Source organism: Malus domestica, chromosome 12 (genome assembly GCF_042453785.1).
Source record: "Malus domestica chromosome 12, GDT2T_hap1".
Taxonomy (NCBI): Eukaryota; Viridiplantae; Streptophyta; class Magnoliopsida; order Rosales; family Rosaceae; genus Malus; species Malus domestica.
In genome coordinates, this window is record NC_091672.1 from 4,296,229 (window position 1) to 4,315,128 (window position 18,900).

General features: G+C 36.9%; 1 protein-coding gene across 1 annotated transcript; it reads left to right on the plus strand.

Annotated features, from left to right (window-relative positions):
* The first annotated feature begins 15,597 nt into the window (after window positions 1-15,597).
* On the plus strand, window positions 15,598-16,382 carry LOC103449621 (uncharacterized). Its single transcript, XM_008388955.2, has 2 exons — window positions 15,598-15,901; window positions 16,063-16,382. Exons 1-2 carry the CDS (start codon window positions 15,598-15,600, stop codon window positions 16,380-16,382), a joined length of 624 nt encoding a protein of 207 aa, XP_008387177.2.
* Window positions 16,383-18,900: the final 2,518 nt, after the last annotated feature.

Sequence of the window (18,900 nt, forward strand, 5' to 3'; positions counted from 1 at the left end):
AGGGTAAAAGAATAACACTATTACTTGCTCAAAAATCGAAGAGGCACCGTCTTCCGAATCTCAAGACCCAGACTCCCAACAGGATTGCTTTCTCAAAAATCGAAGAGGCACCGTTCTCCGAATCTCAAGAGCCAGACTCCCAACAAGATTGTTTTCTCAAAAATCGAAGAGGCATCGTTCTTCGAATCTCGAGAGCTAGATCCCCGACAGGATTACTTGTTCAAAAATCGAAGAGGCATCGCTCTCCGAACTTCGAGAGCCAGATTTCCTTGGATAAAGCTTGTCTGTAATCTTCACACACAACATCAGCTTTCCAGATACCACATAACACTTTTTCAAAGTGCTCTGACAAAGTTAAAACACGTGAAGCTTGCAGCTCCCACTACATTGCTACAACCAAGAAGGGTAAACGAATAACATTACTACTTGTTGTTAGGGAGATTCCTATATATATCGACCTTCATCCTCTATGGACAGGCAGACCTGCAAAAATGCTCAACCCTTTCTCATATCTAAGAGGGCACTCCCAACGAAGCCTCTCGAAATACTCAACTTTCTTCCCCCTAATAATACCTATGCAAACCAGCCACACCAGAGTAGGAATATCTCATATCATCAGGTTCAAAAGTAAGAGTATCCCATATCATGTTTTTTCCCTATCTTTTCCTTTGCCCTTGTTCTTACCTGCAAGACAAGGAGAAAGAGAGCAATCAGTCAGCACTTGGAATCAAGCTTCCAGTCAGGAACTGACTGCCTGGAACCCCTTGCTTGATTACTTACCTGGCATTGCTCTCGAGTACTCATCTTCAACATCTTATGCTTTCAGAAAAGATACCACATCTGCCAGAGGAACAGATAGGGCAAGTGAAAAGGATACAAGGAAGCATGTGAAGATAAGCGCAACAGAACACGTGCCGATTCATCTATTACTTCGTCAACAGTAAAAGTATCCCATATCATCAAGGTTGAACGCACTCTTGATTTGATGGACTTGTTTTGACCCTCAAATTCTTGAGTCGACCTTATACTCTGGAGGAAACCAGAAAACCCTTCAGCCCAGTTCAAGAATAAGCTTGTGGAAAGTTGCTTCTTCAAAAGCAAAAGTATCTCATATCATCTCTTCTCCATTTGCTTCTCCTTATCCTTGTTGCTATTTATGACATAAGGAAAATTAGAACAATCAACCAGAAGCCGAAGTCAAACCTCAGATCCAGGTTGCGTGCTTGGAAGTCTGATTGCTTACCTTGTCTGTTACCTCTTTCGGCAAATCTCCTAGCTCGGCGACTTGGGGGACTCCTACTATAGGGTTTTGTATCGCACTTGACCAAGCCCGAAACTACAAGTAAGCTTCAAGTGAAATTGATACATTACCTTGTGCATCTTCATTGGTTAAAGATACCACCCCTGGATGGAGGAAAAGTACTTCCAGAGAAGATGCCACGTCTACGTATGAGACAGATAAGGCAAGTGAAAATGATACCACACTTCGATACTTAGAAGTTTCATGATTACTCAATGGCTTGGATCTTGCAAGTCCCCAACCGAGGAGCTTCCCTCACTTGGGAACTTAGGGGAGCACTGTTTATACCATACTTGACCAATCCCGAAACTACTGAGCACCGGTCAACGTTATACCGTCAAGGACCTAGAAGAGTTTCCCTCTAACCAGGAGGCCAATCACAGCGCGACACATGTCAACATCAGAAGCCAATCACAACACGACACGTGTCAATGTCAGAATGAAACTAGAAACTCTCTTCTATAAATAGAGATCATTCTCTCACAATATTTCCTAATGTCATTTGTACTAAATCATTCACTAGTACTCACTAAAGGAGAGCTTGAACCTATGTACTTGTGTAAACCCTTCACAATTAATGAGAACTCCTCTACTCCGTGGACGTAGCCAATCTAGGTGAACCACTTACATCTTGTGTTTGCTTCCCTGTCCCTATCCATTTACTTACTTATCCACACTAGTGATCAAAGCAATCTAGCGAAGGTCACAAACTTAACACTTTATGTTGTACTAAAGTCCTCGCTGATTTTGTGCATCAACACATGATGTATCTGATTATGCTCCTTTATTTTAGCTCCACTCCTTATGTTTAGCATGCTAGTGGCTTGTTTAATGGAGGAGTAATTTTTGGCTCCCGAACAGGGAAGCTTTCTATTCACTCTTTATTATTTCACCGATAGCAGCACAACGTATATGATATAATTATACATCTTCTTGCCATAGCACAAGGTGGGAAATGATTGTTGCAATCCTTTGGGCTTTGGAGGTTCATGAAAGCACATTTGTGTAGAAATCTTGGACTCCAGTTATCTCCCTTTTATTTTGTCAAATATATTTACCACTTGAATTTTGGAGGTACTGATGTAGTTTCACTTCTAGCTTGGGGAAATGATCCCGAACTATGACGCACAAGGTCCTATTGTATTAAGGGGTAGGGTCCTACGAAGCCAAGCTACCGCGTCGTCATGTTACACCAGAAAGAGCCCAAAGTCGAATGCTCAACGTGCTCATTGTGGCTGCCAAGACCAAACCACGGTGACAGTTACACTTAGAATTGCAGTGGGATTGTACTGAAATTTTCAGTCGCTGGTTGAAAAACATTTATACAAAGCAAGGAGCAAATATTTCCGGTTATACAGTGGGGGCACGAATTCATACCAAATATAAAGGAGAGTTTATTTCCTTTATCTCTTTTACAATTTATTTCCTCTGTCTCTTTTATGATTTTGCATGAAATACAAATTCTATCAGTACATATTTTCGTCATAACAAGTTAAAGAGATTGTGCTTACCAATCCTCTATCGCTTTATAATTTGATAAAGTAAAATATTTCAGCGCATTTAAATTCTACATGAATATTCTTATCTGAGTTCATAATAGAATGTGTGTAGTCCATACATGAATTGGCTAGGAAAGAAATTACTTGTCAGTCATTATTGAATTAGATTCTTTGAAGCTTGTTAAAGGATTGAATATCTAGCTTATGTTGACTCAACTATCTTTCCATACTTGGATACCATACGATCTAAACCTTTTCAAGTGCTTTTATTCAGAAGTGAGTTCCATGATTAGTGAATCATGCAGAGTATGCACACCGAAAGTTGGGTTTGGAGACCCCTATTCTCGATCTATATTATTGGCGATGAGACCTTGCATTCAAATGGGATAGATTTACACTAGTCAAATTACATTGGGCGGAGGGTTTGAAGTTGCAGACCTTAGACCATTCCGAATTGTCCCGTTATTCTACTATAGAGAACCAAACATAGGAAGAAACACCATTGAAGAAAGAGAACATTGAGTAACATGTGAAGACACAAGACAAGGTTGGACCAGAGGAAATTTCAACCCACACAAAATTATCGTCATTGTGTGGTGGCTAGTTTTAGTGTGCATCCCTTGGCTGCATACCAAAAGTTTGAATGGTGGGACAAGCCACGATTTAAAATGTTAGATTTATCAAGGTAACGTTCGCTCATGATCCATATTTGGCAAAATTGATTCGGAGATGATTCACAATGTAGAGGTACGTATGAAAATTGATGTTAGGCTGCGAGTATTGTTAGTATAGAGGTTATAGACTCAGTAATGCTAAATATGAAGGTGCATAGACTCAGTAATGCTAAATATGAAGGTGCAGTGTATGTTAATTAATTCAAGATTGATGCTTAATTGGAATTGGAGTGGCCCAGCTGTGCTTTTCCTTGTGGGATTCAAAGTTCTTATGTCAATACACATGGAAGATAAGCCCACATGCCTTATTTGAACACCATCACATTTGATAGTTAAATTGCTCTTATATGGACGAGTATGCATTATTCTCATGAAGGGACAAAACTTTTGCTTGACCAAGTTGAGTCTAAAAAAAATATATTGTTGAGAACATTCGCATGGTCAAGACATGGGCTACAGAAAAGATCGAAAAGCCACTTATACGGCTAAGTGAAGATGGTATCGCGTGTGCATCTCAACAAAGCTTCAATATTATTGCTGGAGGAGACAGAAATTGATATCTTCAATTTAGCTAACATATTATACACCAATTTGTGGTCTCCACAACTTGAATTTCTCTAGTGAATTTATTATTCTCTATATGGCTATGACAATGAGAAAAGTACGGAATTGGTAACTCGTGCAAGGCTAGATATGAATTGTGGAGCAATATGAATACTCAAGCGCTAGGGGAACCAACTGCTTGCACACAAAGCTTCTAAGCACAGAGATTGCAGGGTGAATTCACCATGACAGTACGGAAGTTGCTTGCTAGATAAGAATTTCTATCCTATATATGCTCATTGGTAAGACTTCCGCTAATTTGAAATACAATTACTTTGGGGGCATGTTAATCATACACAAATGTATGGTCGAATTCCAAACCTCATGATCGGTGATTGTTTGACTGAGTGTCGAAGACCCAAGACCGAATTATGGCTGAAACCCAAGAACGAGGGTTGAAAATCCAAAACCCATGGTCAAATACCATATGATCGTAGCCAAAGGCTAAACTTTGACCCTATGATCGTAGCCAAGGGCTAAACATTGATCGTATGATCGTAGCCAAAGGCTAAACATTCACCTATGATCGTAGCTGAAGGCTAAACATTGACTGTATGATCGTAGCCGAAGGTTAAACAATGACCGTATGAACGTAGCCGAAGGCTAAATATTGACTGTATGATTGTAGCCGAAGGCTAAACATTGATCATATGATCGTAGCCAAAGGCTAAACATTCACTTATGATCGTAGCCGAAGGCTAAACATTGACCGTATGATCATAGCCGAAGGCTAAACTATGACCGTATGAACGTAGCCGAAGGTTAAATATTGACCGTATAATTGTAGCCAAAGGCTAAACATTCACCTATGATCATGGCTGAATGCTGAATTATGATTGTATAATCGTAGCCAAATGTTAAATTATGATTGTGAGATCGTAACAGAAGGCTAAGTTATGACCAATTGATCGTCGCCGAACGATAATATGACTATGTGATCGTAACCAAAGGTTAAACTATGATTGTAAACACAAGCTAAACTATGATTGTAGCCGAAGGCTAAACTCATGATGATATCTCAAGTCAAGTGAATTTTTGCAAGAAAATGTTTTTCCTCTACAAACCCTAAATGATATATGTTTGCATAGAAAAAAGGGGGCAATGTGGGAGCCAAAAATTACTCCTCCACTAAACAAGCCACTAGCATGCTAAACATGAGGAGTGGGGCTAAAATAAAGGAGCATAATCAGATACTTCATGGAATGTGGAATGTGGAACATGGAGAAATATAAGGAAAGTGGGACTTGGAGCCCAAGACTTGAATGCCTATAAAAGGCTAATAATCCCACCAGAAAAAAAGGGAGAAAAGGGAGGTAGGAGATCGTTCTATATTTTATAAGCATTCTAAACAAATACTGACTTGGATGTCGGAGTGTTTTCTTGCAGGTCCCCCTGCTCTCATTGTTGACAAGCGAAGATGGTGTCCAAGGCTTCTCAACGTGTTCAAAATTACTTGTTGGTGGAGAATTGGAGTACCCGAAATTTTCCGCTCCAACAGGCGGTTCTAATAGCAAGTTTAGGTTAGAGTTTGTTTCCCGTTACAGGTTTGAAACTTTTGCATTGCGAAGCCTTGGTCGAATGTACCACTCAGGTTGATTTCTCCATTACGGTTGCCTCAGTGGCTGCTGGCAAGGTGTTTGGGGCGGCACCGGCAACGTTTTACCATTGCAAGATTAGTATTAGGGTTATGCTTACTATCCAGTTTTTTTTTTTTATCTAGTTTTCCCACTTTGTTGTGGCCTTTTTGCTTATCTATTTATTGGGGTAGTTGGCTTTACCCAAATGTAGTACTTTATATTGTTTAATGAATGATGCTCTTTTGACAAAAAAAAGAACCCTATAAATTAATCTCCAATCGTGCCACTTAGTACTACTGTTTAATAGTATTCCTTTATACTTATAAGTTAGACATTTTAGATACAAATCTCATGAATAGTTCAATATAATTTATTATGGTAGACTCATTGTATGACTTACCCAGAATTGCCTACTCCCTGAGTGTAAGTAATTATATTAAAGGAAAACTAATGAAAAGGGCTTGAAACATAAAAGGTAAAGTGAATAGTACCAGGATTGACTTTTTAGTGTAAAAATGTGGTTTTTCGTTAAAGTGAACAGTACCGGGTGCTTTTCGTTAAAGTTCCCTTATATTAATAGAAAATAAAACTAAAAAACTCCAGTCATAGGTTGCCCAAAAGTTTTTAGTTAGACTCTTATACAATGTTTGGATGAGAGATTTTAAAGTTTCATGGAATTGAAGCTAAATTTGATGAATGGATCTTAAAAATGATTACATGCAATACATATGGAAGATTTTTTTTTTTTTTTTTTTGGGAGAATAGATATAAGAAAACTATAAATGACAACATTCTAATAGATACGGTGTTGGGTTTCTACCTATGCGTTACAAGTTCAAAACTACTCCTCCCCTAAATTATTATAATAGTTTCGTATCTCTTCCCCTCCCCAGAATAATAATATATTTTTTAAGTGTCTTTGTAGTCATATATTATATATAGTGTTAAAGCTTATAGTCCTTTACTAAATCGTTATTAGTGTCCTTGTAGTATATACGTAACAATTGAATTTAATGTTTCGAAGTTTTGAAAGCCTATTATCCAAACATAGCCTTAAAAACATTAATGTTAAAAAAAATTGAATCCTGGGTAGAGATTGATTGATTCTACAAGAAGTTTGCATACTATGCTTAGTTTTTCGACATAGAAGAAGCTTGATAATGTTACATAAAAAGGTAAAATTATTTGAAAGCTGGACAGGAATGTAGGTTTAAGGAATACGGATAATAATTGTGGAAAAATATGATGGGAAAGATTGACCTTGACTCGACTTCTTATCATGATATGAAAAAAATGAAAAATAACCAAACCAGAGAGGTTCTCCTTGAAGTTGTTGAAAAGTGCAACTGTATTTTGAAAATTTGAAAGAATAAATTACAAATATTAAATGATTCAACTCGAGCTTTTTGTGATAAAATTTAATGTTTGTTATGCATGTGATTAAGTTGGGATGATATTGGTATGACTAGTAGTGAGTTTGACCCTTGACCATTTCGATTGTGAATAAGACCATGATTTGACGACGAATTTTTCAATGATTAGGAAAAAAAATGGTAATAAATAATAATAATAATAAAGGATAATAAGATCATCTCCAAACCTGGGCTAAAAGCCAAATTATTCCCCTCCCCAAACACTCTCCAACCCATGTCAAAATTTTAGGCTAAATGCCAAATGTTATTTCTGGGCCAAATACCCCCCAGCTTTCTCCCCAGGCTAAATGCTAAATGTTTATCGGAATTTAAATTTTTTTAGATTAAAATGTTCATAAAATTAATTTACAATAATCTACATATTTATTTTTTCTAAAAAAAAATTGATTTAAGAAAAAAATTAGCCTAAGTTCATTCTTTAATAATTCTAGGCTAAAATTTTAGGGCAGAAGGGTTGGAGCAGAAAATATGTTTCTGGGCTAAAAGCCAAATTTTCCGGGCTAAAAAATTTGGCTTTTAGCCCAAGGGTTGGAGATGGTCTAAAGGAGATGACTGTTGTGGCATTGGTTTCTACAGGTGACTAATCATGACTCAAACCTGAACAAGAGTTAGATAGTGTGTATAGTTCATTATTGATCTGTAAGCATTCTAAACTATTAGGCAAGGCTTTCTTTCTTCAATATGAAATTCATACCCTTAACATGTCCCTTCATGTGTGGCTTCAAATAAGCTTAACTTATGGACAAACTATATTGGTTAGTTTAGCTCTAATACCACCAGTTGGAATTACGAGGGAGAGATAAAAGATTATATTATTAGATAAGACTATCTTTCTTTGATATAAGAGTCATACTCTCAAGTTCTCAAACACTAGGTTTTTTGGTTGAATTTTTTGTTCTCCAAATGTCATTTTAAAGTCTAGTCATTTGGTAAATCTCATTTTAAAGGTGCAAACGACACATGGCTTAACAGTTGTTATTCACAGATAACTAATGGGCTTTTGTTTTCGGTCTCGGGTGTCCCTCTCCCTAGGGGACAATGGGCTATACTTTTTTTATACCAATAAATGGACTTCATCTTTTCCTACTCGTTTTAGGACTATTAGAGGAGGAGGAGGAGGAGGAGGAGGAGGAGGAGGAGGAGGAGGAGGAGGAGGAGGAGGAGGAGGAGGGAGGGGGGGGCGGCTTTAACCAACTAATGGACCACACCTTTGCTACTTTTTCTTGTTTGAAATAACCACCTCAGCTACTTAACTACAGGAAAATGCAATGGAGGTGATACATGAATGAAACTCACGCCTCTGGGTAAGTATTTTCTATTCCGTGTGCCCGTCGAATTCAAGACTTGTTGATCTTGAGATGTACCACTGTAGGAGAGAGATTTTCTACATGAAGAAATTCCTCCACAAGTTTGTTGAATATATCCGGATGTTTGTCGAATCCCTCGTCCCAAAGTGACCCTAAATGCTCCTCCAAAGCTTCGTTAAGGTGGGGGAGGGTACCTCCATAAGGTACTCCAATGCTCAAGTCAATCAATTGAATTTCCTGTAAGTAGTCACTAATCTATGTATCAGCAAACCTAAACTGTTGATTCTTTATTAGTTGTGCCATAAAGCTGACAAATTAAAAAAACCCCGGTGAAACTAACAATATTATACGAGCCAACAAAACACAGTGAAAAAAGTATCCGCGGATACCTCCTGGCTTTACAGTTACTTGTTGAGGACCATGCCCAGGTTCTTAGGGCTTTGTCTAGGCTGTTGTTAGAGTTGAATATCAGAGTGCGCAACGAACAAGAGTAACAAAATAAGAATATTATTAAATAAACGAGAATGCCGAAACGGCTACAAAACCCTAAGAGACTACATTGTGAATAGCTTATATATCAAATGAATAACAAGTAGACTATTTATAATAAACTAACCCTAATCCTAAAAGGTAAGAAATCAAAATCCTAATGCTATCGAGCTAAGCCCAGAAAACTAAGCATTCAAATAAACCTAAATATACTATTATTTTCCAACACCCCCGTCAAACTCATGACGGTATACGACATGAGTTTGCAAACAAGCAGATGCAAACTGACTCCGTTAGGCTGACTGGCAGGCATGCAAACTTGACTTGACTTGACTTGACTTGATTCTTGACTTGACTTGACTGGCAAACTGGTTCTTGATTCTTGATTCTTGATTCTTGATTTTGGCTGGCAAACTGGTTCTAATTCAAACTGGCTAGTGTTGAGAGTATGGAAAGAACCCGCCACTAAATGGACGAGATTTTCATATCTCAATTGTAGCAATGAACGAACAAACACAACTATCACTCGAATGGGCCTAAAGCAAACTTAACCATTTTTTTTCTCTACCCGTGTGGGCCTAAAGCAACAGCAATTTTTTTCTTTCTGTTGGGACTTTTTCGAATGCTTTCCTGTAACAAACAACGTAACTTTTTCTTGAATTGGACAACAGTTTTTCTTTTCCTTTCTTTTCTTTTTTTTTTATTTTATTTTTTCTTCTTTCTGGACTAACAATCTGGAGGTGTATGCCATACACCTTCAGCATTGGTGCGGCGGCGCTGCGAACAAACAACAACAAGCGGGTGGTTCGAAGGCAGCGGGTACAACAGTGATGTGGTGGATCGATCAGATCGGCGGGTCGGGTTAGGGTTGCAGGCAACAATCTGGTGCGGGTCGAGAGGGGTGCGGGGATGCGAGTTGTTGCAGCGGCGGTAGATCATGCAGGTGATGGTGGGTGTGGCAGACGAGTGATGCTATGAAATGGTTCACATGCGGATGACGGGGGTATACTTGTACCAAGGCTGGTGGCTGGTGGGGAATGGGTTTCAGTGCAGGTTTGGGTTTTGGGTTCAACGCAAAGTGGCTCCCGAGCAGACAGATTCAAACAACAAAACCCTAACTAAAGACAAAACTGATACTGAACAGATAGACAAACAAATCGATATCAACCCCAAAACAGATTAATTCTCGAAAGATTTAACCTGCTCTGATACCAAGTTGAATATCAGAGTGCGCAACGAACAAGACTAACAAAATAAGAATATTATTAAATAAACGAGAATGCCGAAACGGCTACAAAATCCTAAGAGACTACATTGTGAATAGCTTGTATATCAAATGAATAACAAGCAGACTATTTATAATAAACTAACCCTAATCCTAAAAGGTAAAAAATCAAAACCCTAATGCTATCGGGCTAAGCTCAGAAAACTAAACATTCAAATAAACCTAAATATACTATTATTTTCCAACAGTTAGTCTCTTGCACTTGTTGGGCCTCTGTTGCCCACTATAACTATGAAAGTAAATAAGAAATAAAAAATAAAATATATGGCAGGGTATGGAAGTTTTCAGTCAGAAGAATCTTATGGTTGAACAACACAATCTTGGAAGCAGAAACAATATACACATGTACAGGAGTATTAGTTTTCGGACAAATTTATGGTTAGAATCTTGATATCAACAACGTTTTAACAGCTTCAAACTCTCTACCGCCAAGATTTCATAAAAATAAAACATTTCAATGGCTTCATCATGTTATAATAAGACTAATATGATATGAACCGATTTACAACTGTATACACCAATACAATACGAGAAAATTTAACATTATGATCACACTGTCATTTGATGTTACTATTTGTTGAAAAGATTATTTGACTAAATTTAATTGGTCAGAAACTAATTACAAACCTATTTATTATTTCCATTTCTTTTTGCGATAATGTTTCACTAAATTTATTGTTAGTGACATTTCGTATTTCAGCCTACGCAATATTCTACTTAATGATGTCGTATAAAGGAGTTTTGAGCTTTTTCTTTTTAAATAAAAGATATTAGACAAACCATGAAAGTATAATAATTTTAAGGGATACTTTGGATGCGGTCCCTAGTTATGAATAGTCTTTGACTGAAACCTTGTTGGTTTTCAATTTTTGATCCAAGTCCCTGAAATTAATTGATAATTTATTTCTATGTACGTTACTATATTTTTTAAATTAAAAATTAAAATTTATAGTTGTTTATAGTAATGAGATTTTAAATAAAAAACCATAATTTGTGAGATTAAAAATATTAAAATATAAATATACTATTGTGTGTGTGTGTGTAAACATGGGTACATTCATAAAAAATAACCAAAAAATTATTGTATCAAAACATGGGTACATTCTTCAAAATGGGTACATTCTTCAAAATGGGTACATTTAGCAAAAATAAAAATGGGTACAAATAAATAAAAAAATATGGGTACAATACAAATAAAACTTTAAAAAATATGGGCACAAAAAGAAATTAATATATGGGTACAAATTAAAACTGAAAGGAAAATTGGTACAAATTAAAAAAGGGTTGCAAATTAAAAATGGGTACAAACTAAAAATAAAAATATATGATAAAAAATTTAGCCATAAATATAAATATACTAATTGTAATATTTTTAATATTAAATGAATATATTTAGAAATAAAAAATATTTTTATTATTGAAATAATTAATGATATTATTAATACAAAGGACCTTGATCAAAAATTGAAAAGTAATAAGGTTTTAATCAATAGAGTAGTAAAAATAAGGATGAAAACCTAATTACTCCTAATTTTAATAACGAAATGTCGTAGAGAAACACAACAGAAGACTGACTGAAAGGTCAGTGGTGAAGTATATTACGTCGGGCTCGGGATTGTCCATACTTTCTGGGGCACCAAACCTCCAGAACCCAAGCATCCATATCAAAAGGGATAAACTATATATTTTATAAATCAAATATCACCATGCATGCATTCAGAATTAAAAAAGACAAACACATAATTAAATCAGTATATGCATTGTCAATGAGTTAAAAAATAAAAAGCAAAAGGCAAAAACTACCCCCAATTAAATATTGTGCTCTAGTAGTAGGTACCAATACAATTTGGAATAAACTCAACCCCCCCCCCCTCCCCCCCTCTGGATTATAAAATTACAATTGAATTACCATACAAATTTGTTGAACTTGATATGCCTCGATATTTCCAACAAAATCTTGTGACATGCACGAACGAAAGCTCCCACAATGTAAACTCTAAAACCCTAAATTCATATCCCTAAAAAAAGATAAAGGGTGTTGGCCATATCTTTAGTTAGGATGGCAAATCAATCTATTGGCTTGTTAATAGGTACCCGTTAAAACCTGTTTAATTTGGTATCACAATGATATAGAGGTGAGATTAATAGTGATAATGATGTAAAATGAAATTAAACTAAATGAGTCATAGTGAGTATCCATTAACAACCCAAAATGTTGATTTGCCACTTCTACCTTTAGTATACTAATAGCGCATTTCTCTCTCTTTATGATAAAATTTAAAAATGAAAATTAGAACTTGGTAAAAATCTACAACACTACACTTACATTTAATTAATTATGTCTAGAGCAAAAGGAAAAGGTTATTCCAAAGATTATTAATTTACATGTGGCATCTTCTTTCTAGACTTACAATAATTTGGCAAGAGTACTTTTGTTATGCCCTATGAACCTATGATGATAAGTTGATAACACTTTGTAGGGCACTTTGGTCCTAAAAAGTATATGTTGGTGTGCTAGTGCTGTCTATCGTTTCATTAAGTAATATTTTTCTTCTTCCTGAGTTCACGCATGGATAATCATCCATGTCACTATCCAATTTTTTTAGGACATCTATGTCTAGTCTAGCTCCATATACTATAGACACATATCAGTATCATAGGAGAAATTAAAACCATTGATCTTCGTCAAGTAGTTTTGGATCTCAACAAGAATTGTATGGCAAGTCCAAACTAATGAATTATAGAATAAGTGATCCCCCAACTGATAGATACTTTACGATCATTAATATACCACGTATTACTATTAAGTGTTTGGTTAATTTTTTTAAACACGTAATAATATTTGTTGGATAAGTAACACCACTAAAATTATATCATGATCTTTCCAACGTATTGAATTGGTGGGTTTCATGTCAAGGGACTTGAGAAGAAAAGGTCAATATCTTTATTGGTAAGGAGGAGTCAAAGTGAAGATCATATTGCCTACTAGACACTGTTGACGCTGCTATATCACCAATCAGAAATATGCCTAACAAACCACTTGTTGGCAGTCCCTTGGACGTAGATAAGCCACGTTGTTATGAAGACTTGCTTTCACAATGAAGATCACAAACTATTTTATTCAGATGCTGCTGCAGCATGGAGACGCAACTCCGTACATCATTAACTAATTAATTCATTTAGGGTTTAGTTATACATAATCTACGAAGAATTTAAAACTCACTGCATGCACTAGAAGAACAGCAGCCAATGAAGGACCCAAATTTTAATCTTTGGGAGAAGAATATTTACTTCAGAAACAGATACTGCTAACTAACTTGTAAAATATGAGAATTCGAAAGAATTGTAGAATACAAGGGTAAGAGAGACATGCTGCCAAGTGACTTTTCCGTTTTTGGAACAATGAAAGTTACACATACGAAAGTTGAGTCAAACCCTAAATGTACATGAGCTTGACTTGTGCTTATTAGAATACAAATTCAATTACTATTACTGTTATGACACACACACACACACACACACACATATATATATATATATATATATATGTATGTATGTGAGATGATGTTCAATCTAAAGTTGAAGGCATGATTTAAAGGGGGCTCCCCTAGATCACTAACCCAACGACTTTTGTTGGTTCATCTTAATTGGTGATGAGGCAAAAGAGGACCTAACAACACCCATTTCTTTCTTTCTAATGCGTGGTGGCCTGCCTGACTCCGAGCACTAGTAACACTGGCCAATATGTGGTCCATGCATGCTACCTATCTTGTTGGGGCCAATTTCACCTCGCTGGCATGCGGTCATAGACAAAAATGGGCTCCGGCGGGGGCAGTTGCCTATCAGTTTGACCTGTGCTGCCACTACTACTAGTCGGAATTTGGTTCAAGGTTTTAACTTAGGGCAACTACCAAAAGTAGTCTAATCGCGATTCGCAAACCAATTTAATTACATAATTGTTTTTCAATTGGGAGAATATATTACATAATTGTTTAGGTGAGTGACTGATAAAAAGCGCCAAAACTCTTCAACTCTTAGTGCCTTTGTAGGGTTGGTATTTGGCTGACTTCTGCTTTTTGAAAAGGTTTTGGTTTAAACTCATGAGTTTGAGCACGTTGATTAGCGTTTAAAAATATCATCCAAATTAATTTAACGAAGGCTAATAATTTCCTCAATTTAAAAGTTGATGATGAGAGTATTAAGTACTACAATTCAAACTAGAGTTTGTTGTAGAGGAAAATAATTTGAGAGAATGAGAGAATTTTTATTAGAGAATTCATCTATTACAATGTGAGGCAAGCCACCTTTGTATAGTGGTGTAGCTATCCTGAAAAATTACACATATATTTATAATTCAACAGGAAGAATCAATTTTTCTAATCAATTGATGAATGAATGGCCTATTCATTTGAGGATTCAATGACTCAACGATTACACCGATTAGTGAACGGACATAAATGTCCTGCAATACTCTCCCTTGGACGTTCACGAATTGCCCAGCAGCATAATCACAAGAACTCCATGTCAATAGCTCATCTTTGTTTCTCTCTAAAAAATGAAACGTATGCTTTTCATTGGGACGACTCGAAAAAACCCAAGTAGGGAGAAAAACCGGTAGTTGGCATGGGAGAAACTCAGAAATCCTAGGATTCTCCTCCTGAGAACGGCAAAACTCCTTAGGAGGAGTTCCATGAGTTCAAGCACAACTTAAGTGATGGTTGACACTACAAGAAAACATGGCTTAGGTGGCGATAGACATGCGTCACATAAACAAGAAAATTCGTCACATTTGACTATATGTGACCAAATTCTAGCTTCACAATTTTCGTCACATATACACAGTCACCTATAGTCCGTTTGACGAATTTTAAATTCGTCACATATTTATAGTATGTGTGACACTACTTGCGTCACTTAGTACCAATATGTGTGACAAAGTATGCGTCACAACATGCAACATTATGTGACCTATTTTTGCGTCTCGTATCAAATTTATATGTGATGCTTTTGTCTGTTGAGAGTACAACCTCTCACAGCAACAATGTACCAGATTAAATGTTTACTTAGCTATTAAGCTTAGCATGGTTAGTGATTAGTTGTACATTATGCTTAGCTAGCACATATGGTTGGGATAAGATATTTATGTATAAATACCTTATGTAATGATCGGTTAATGTTAATCTTATTTTACTCTCTTTCTCTACAATTCTCTCTCTCTCTCTCTCTCTCTCTCTCTCTCTCTATAACTGAAATCTCTCTCTAGATTCTCAGTTTCTACATGGTATCATCACCATTGTCTAACCGACTTCGATCCTCAACTTCCTTCTCTTTCTTGAAACTTTCTTGCGTTTCTTGAATTTTCCTATCTCCCAAACAGGTCGCTCCATCTTGGATTTCTTTCTTTTCGTCCTCAATTCACTAAATTAGGTTATGGCGACTACTGCGAAGTCCTCCAACTCTCCTTCTTCACCTAATTCTCGAGTGAATCTCCCTTCTAGCGAGATCTATAATCTTTCGATCATGTCGATTGGATCGATTTCCATTGAAAATGTTGCTGGAATGATTCCGACGAAGCTCAATCGTCAGAACTACATCACTTGGCGTAATCTCTTCATTCCTGTACTGAAGTGTTTCAAGCTTCTTGGCCTCGTCAATGGTGATGATCTCTGCCCTTCTGAATTTGTTCTCAATTCCTCTGGATCTCGTGTTTTCAATCCTCTCTATGAGACCTGGTGTGAGTGTGATCAAATTCTGATGATCTGGATCAACTCAACGCTCTCCGAAGATCTTCTTCCTTTGACTATTGGAATGGAAGACTCTCGCTCCATTTGGCAGTCTCTTGAGCGACGGTTCTCTAGTGCTTTATGCACACATGTTCACAGTCTTCGATTGAAGATCCAAACGATTCAGAAGGTGACTCTTCCATGATTGATTATCTTAATTCGATCAAAGATATCTCTGATAAACTTACTGCTGGTGGTGAACCAATTTCTGAATATGATCTCGTTGCATATATTTTATCTGGTCTTCCTGATGACTATGAGTCATTTGTTAACTCTATTGAGACTCGCAATGAGTCTGTGACGGCTGATGAACTTCATGGCCTTCTACTGACCAAAGAGATCTCACTCCAAAAACGCAAAACCAGAGCTTCCTTCTCCTCCACTGCACCATTTCATGCTTATGCGGCACAGTCTAACACCTCTGGTGCTTAGTCGAACAAAGGTAATTCTTGTGGTCATTTCCAAAATCGACATTGGTACAATCAGAATCGTAATTTTGGGGGACACAAACCTAACAACTGGAATCACAACAACTCTGGTGGTATTCTTGGTGCTGGCCATTCTCGTCAGACATTCGATCAATCCAACTTATCTGGGCACTCTGTTCAATGTCAGCTATGTCTTCAATATGGTCACTGGGCTCCTACATGCAATCGTTTCTCTTAATTTTCCTCGAAGTCGAATGCATAAGCTCTTACTGCAATGTCTGTTATGAATGCATATGCCTCTCTTAGCTATTGGCTTACTGATAGTGGTGCATCTCATCATGTCACCCCTGACCCTTCTGTACTCAATTATGCAATTTCATACTCTAGCAATGATCAACTGTTTGTTGGTGATGGAAAAGGTCTGTACATTTCTCATACTGGATCTGCTTTCATTCGCACAAATAATGCTACCTTTAGATTGAATGATGTGCTTTTAGTTCCTCATGCATCTCATAATTTGCTCTCTGTTTACAAGTTTGTATATGACAATTGGTGTTCTCTGACATTTGATCATTTTGTATTCTATGTCAAAGACCTAAGAACTGGGGAAATGCTTTTCCAGGGCCCTAGTGAAAGAGGCTTGTATCCCTTATACTGGAATGCTTCAAATAGTGTCTCTGGGATTGCAATCTCACCAACTGCTCTGATGATTGCTAAGGCTGATTTCCAAATTTGGCATCAACGCATTGGGCATCCTTCTAGTGGCATTTTAAGTTCTGTGGTGAGTAAAAAGCATCTGACTATAGTTGGTTCTGTTAATAAATTGTTTATGTGCACAGCTTGTCAATTAGGCAAAGCTTCTAGACTACCATTTACAGCTTTACCTTGTACATCCACTAGGCCACTTCGATTACTTCATACTAATGTATGGGGTCTCTCTCCCACATCCTCATGTACTGGATACAAGTTTTACATAATAATAGTGGATGACCTTACTAAATATAGCTGGCTTTATCCTCTATACTTCAAGTCTGATGTCTTCTCCACGTTTAAGACTTTTATCTTAAAGGTTCAAACTTTACTTGAGCTCAAAGTTCAATGTATAAGATCTGATTTAGGGGGTGAATTTCTAAATAAATCATTACAAAGCTTTCTTAATGATCAAGGTATCACCCATCAGTTGAGTTGTCCTCACACTCCTGAGCAAAATGGGTGTGCATAAAGGAAGCATTATCATGTTGTTGAAATGGGCAGAACCATATTATCTCACAGTGGTTTACTTGCAAAGTTTTGGGTTTAAGCTTTCCAAACTGCTATATATCTTATTAATCGATTACCTCATCAGTCTTCTGTGATCAGTCATTGGGAACTTCTATTTCATGCCTCTTCAAGTATCATACCTTAAAGACTTTTGGTTATGCTTGTTATCCATGGCTAAAATCGTATGCAAGTGACAAGTTGGATGCCAAGAGTAAACAGTGTGTATTTTTGGGTTATAGCTTGAATCACAGTGGTTATAGATGCTTGGATGTTGTCACTAATAGGCTTTACATTTCGAGACATGTGGTATTTGATGAATCTGTGTTTCCTTATCAACATCTCACTTCTCAGGTCTCAGTTCAGAATACATGTTCACATTATCACACCATTGCTCTTATGTCTCTTCCATTGCCTGTGTTGTATCCTACAAAGCCTCATACACCTGCAACTCCCCTAGAGATATTGAGTTCCTCATCAACAGCTTCTCCTAACACAGAGTCCTCTCGTCTTATCTTATCTACCTCAGTTACTTCTCAACCATCTTCTTCACAACCTCTAGCTTCTGTCAATACTCATCCAATGGTTACAAGAGAAAAGGCAAGTATTCATAAACCCAAGGTGTTTACTGCAACCAAACATCACCTTCCATCCATTGTTGATCCTCTCACAAAGTTACCCTCTACTCCATCTACATTTCTCCAAGTATCCAAGCATGCTCACTAGATGAAAGTTATGCAATATGAATTTCAAATCTTGCAATCGACTGGAACTTGGGATTCGGTTCCACATAACTCCAATTACAACCTTATAGGTTGCAAACAGGTTTTCAAAGTTAAACACAAACCAGATGGTAGTATTGAAAGGTACAAAGCAAGACTTGTTGCCAAAGGGTTTCATCAACAAGAAGGTTTAGATTTCTCATAAACTTTTAGTCTTGTTGCAAAACCTACTACTATCAAGATTCTACTATCTATTGCAGTCAACTATAATTGGTTTATACATCAATTGGATGTAAGTAATGTTTTTCTGCATGGTCATTTGAAGGAAGATATGTACATGATCCAGCCTCTTGGTTTTGTGGATCCTTCCAAACCTTATCATGTTTGCAAGCTTAAGAAATCACTCTATAGTCTTAAACAAGCTCTTCGAGCTTGGTATGAAGCCTTCTATAATGCTATTGTCTCTTTGGGTTTCAGTACCTCCTACTCTGATACAAGTCTCTTTATCAAAAGAGATACTTCCATTACTTTCATCTTGGTCTA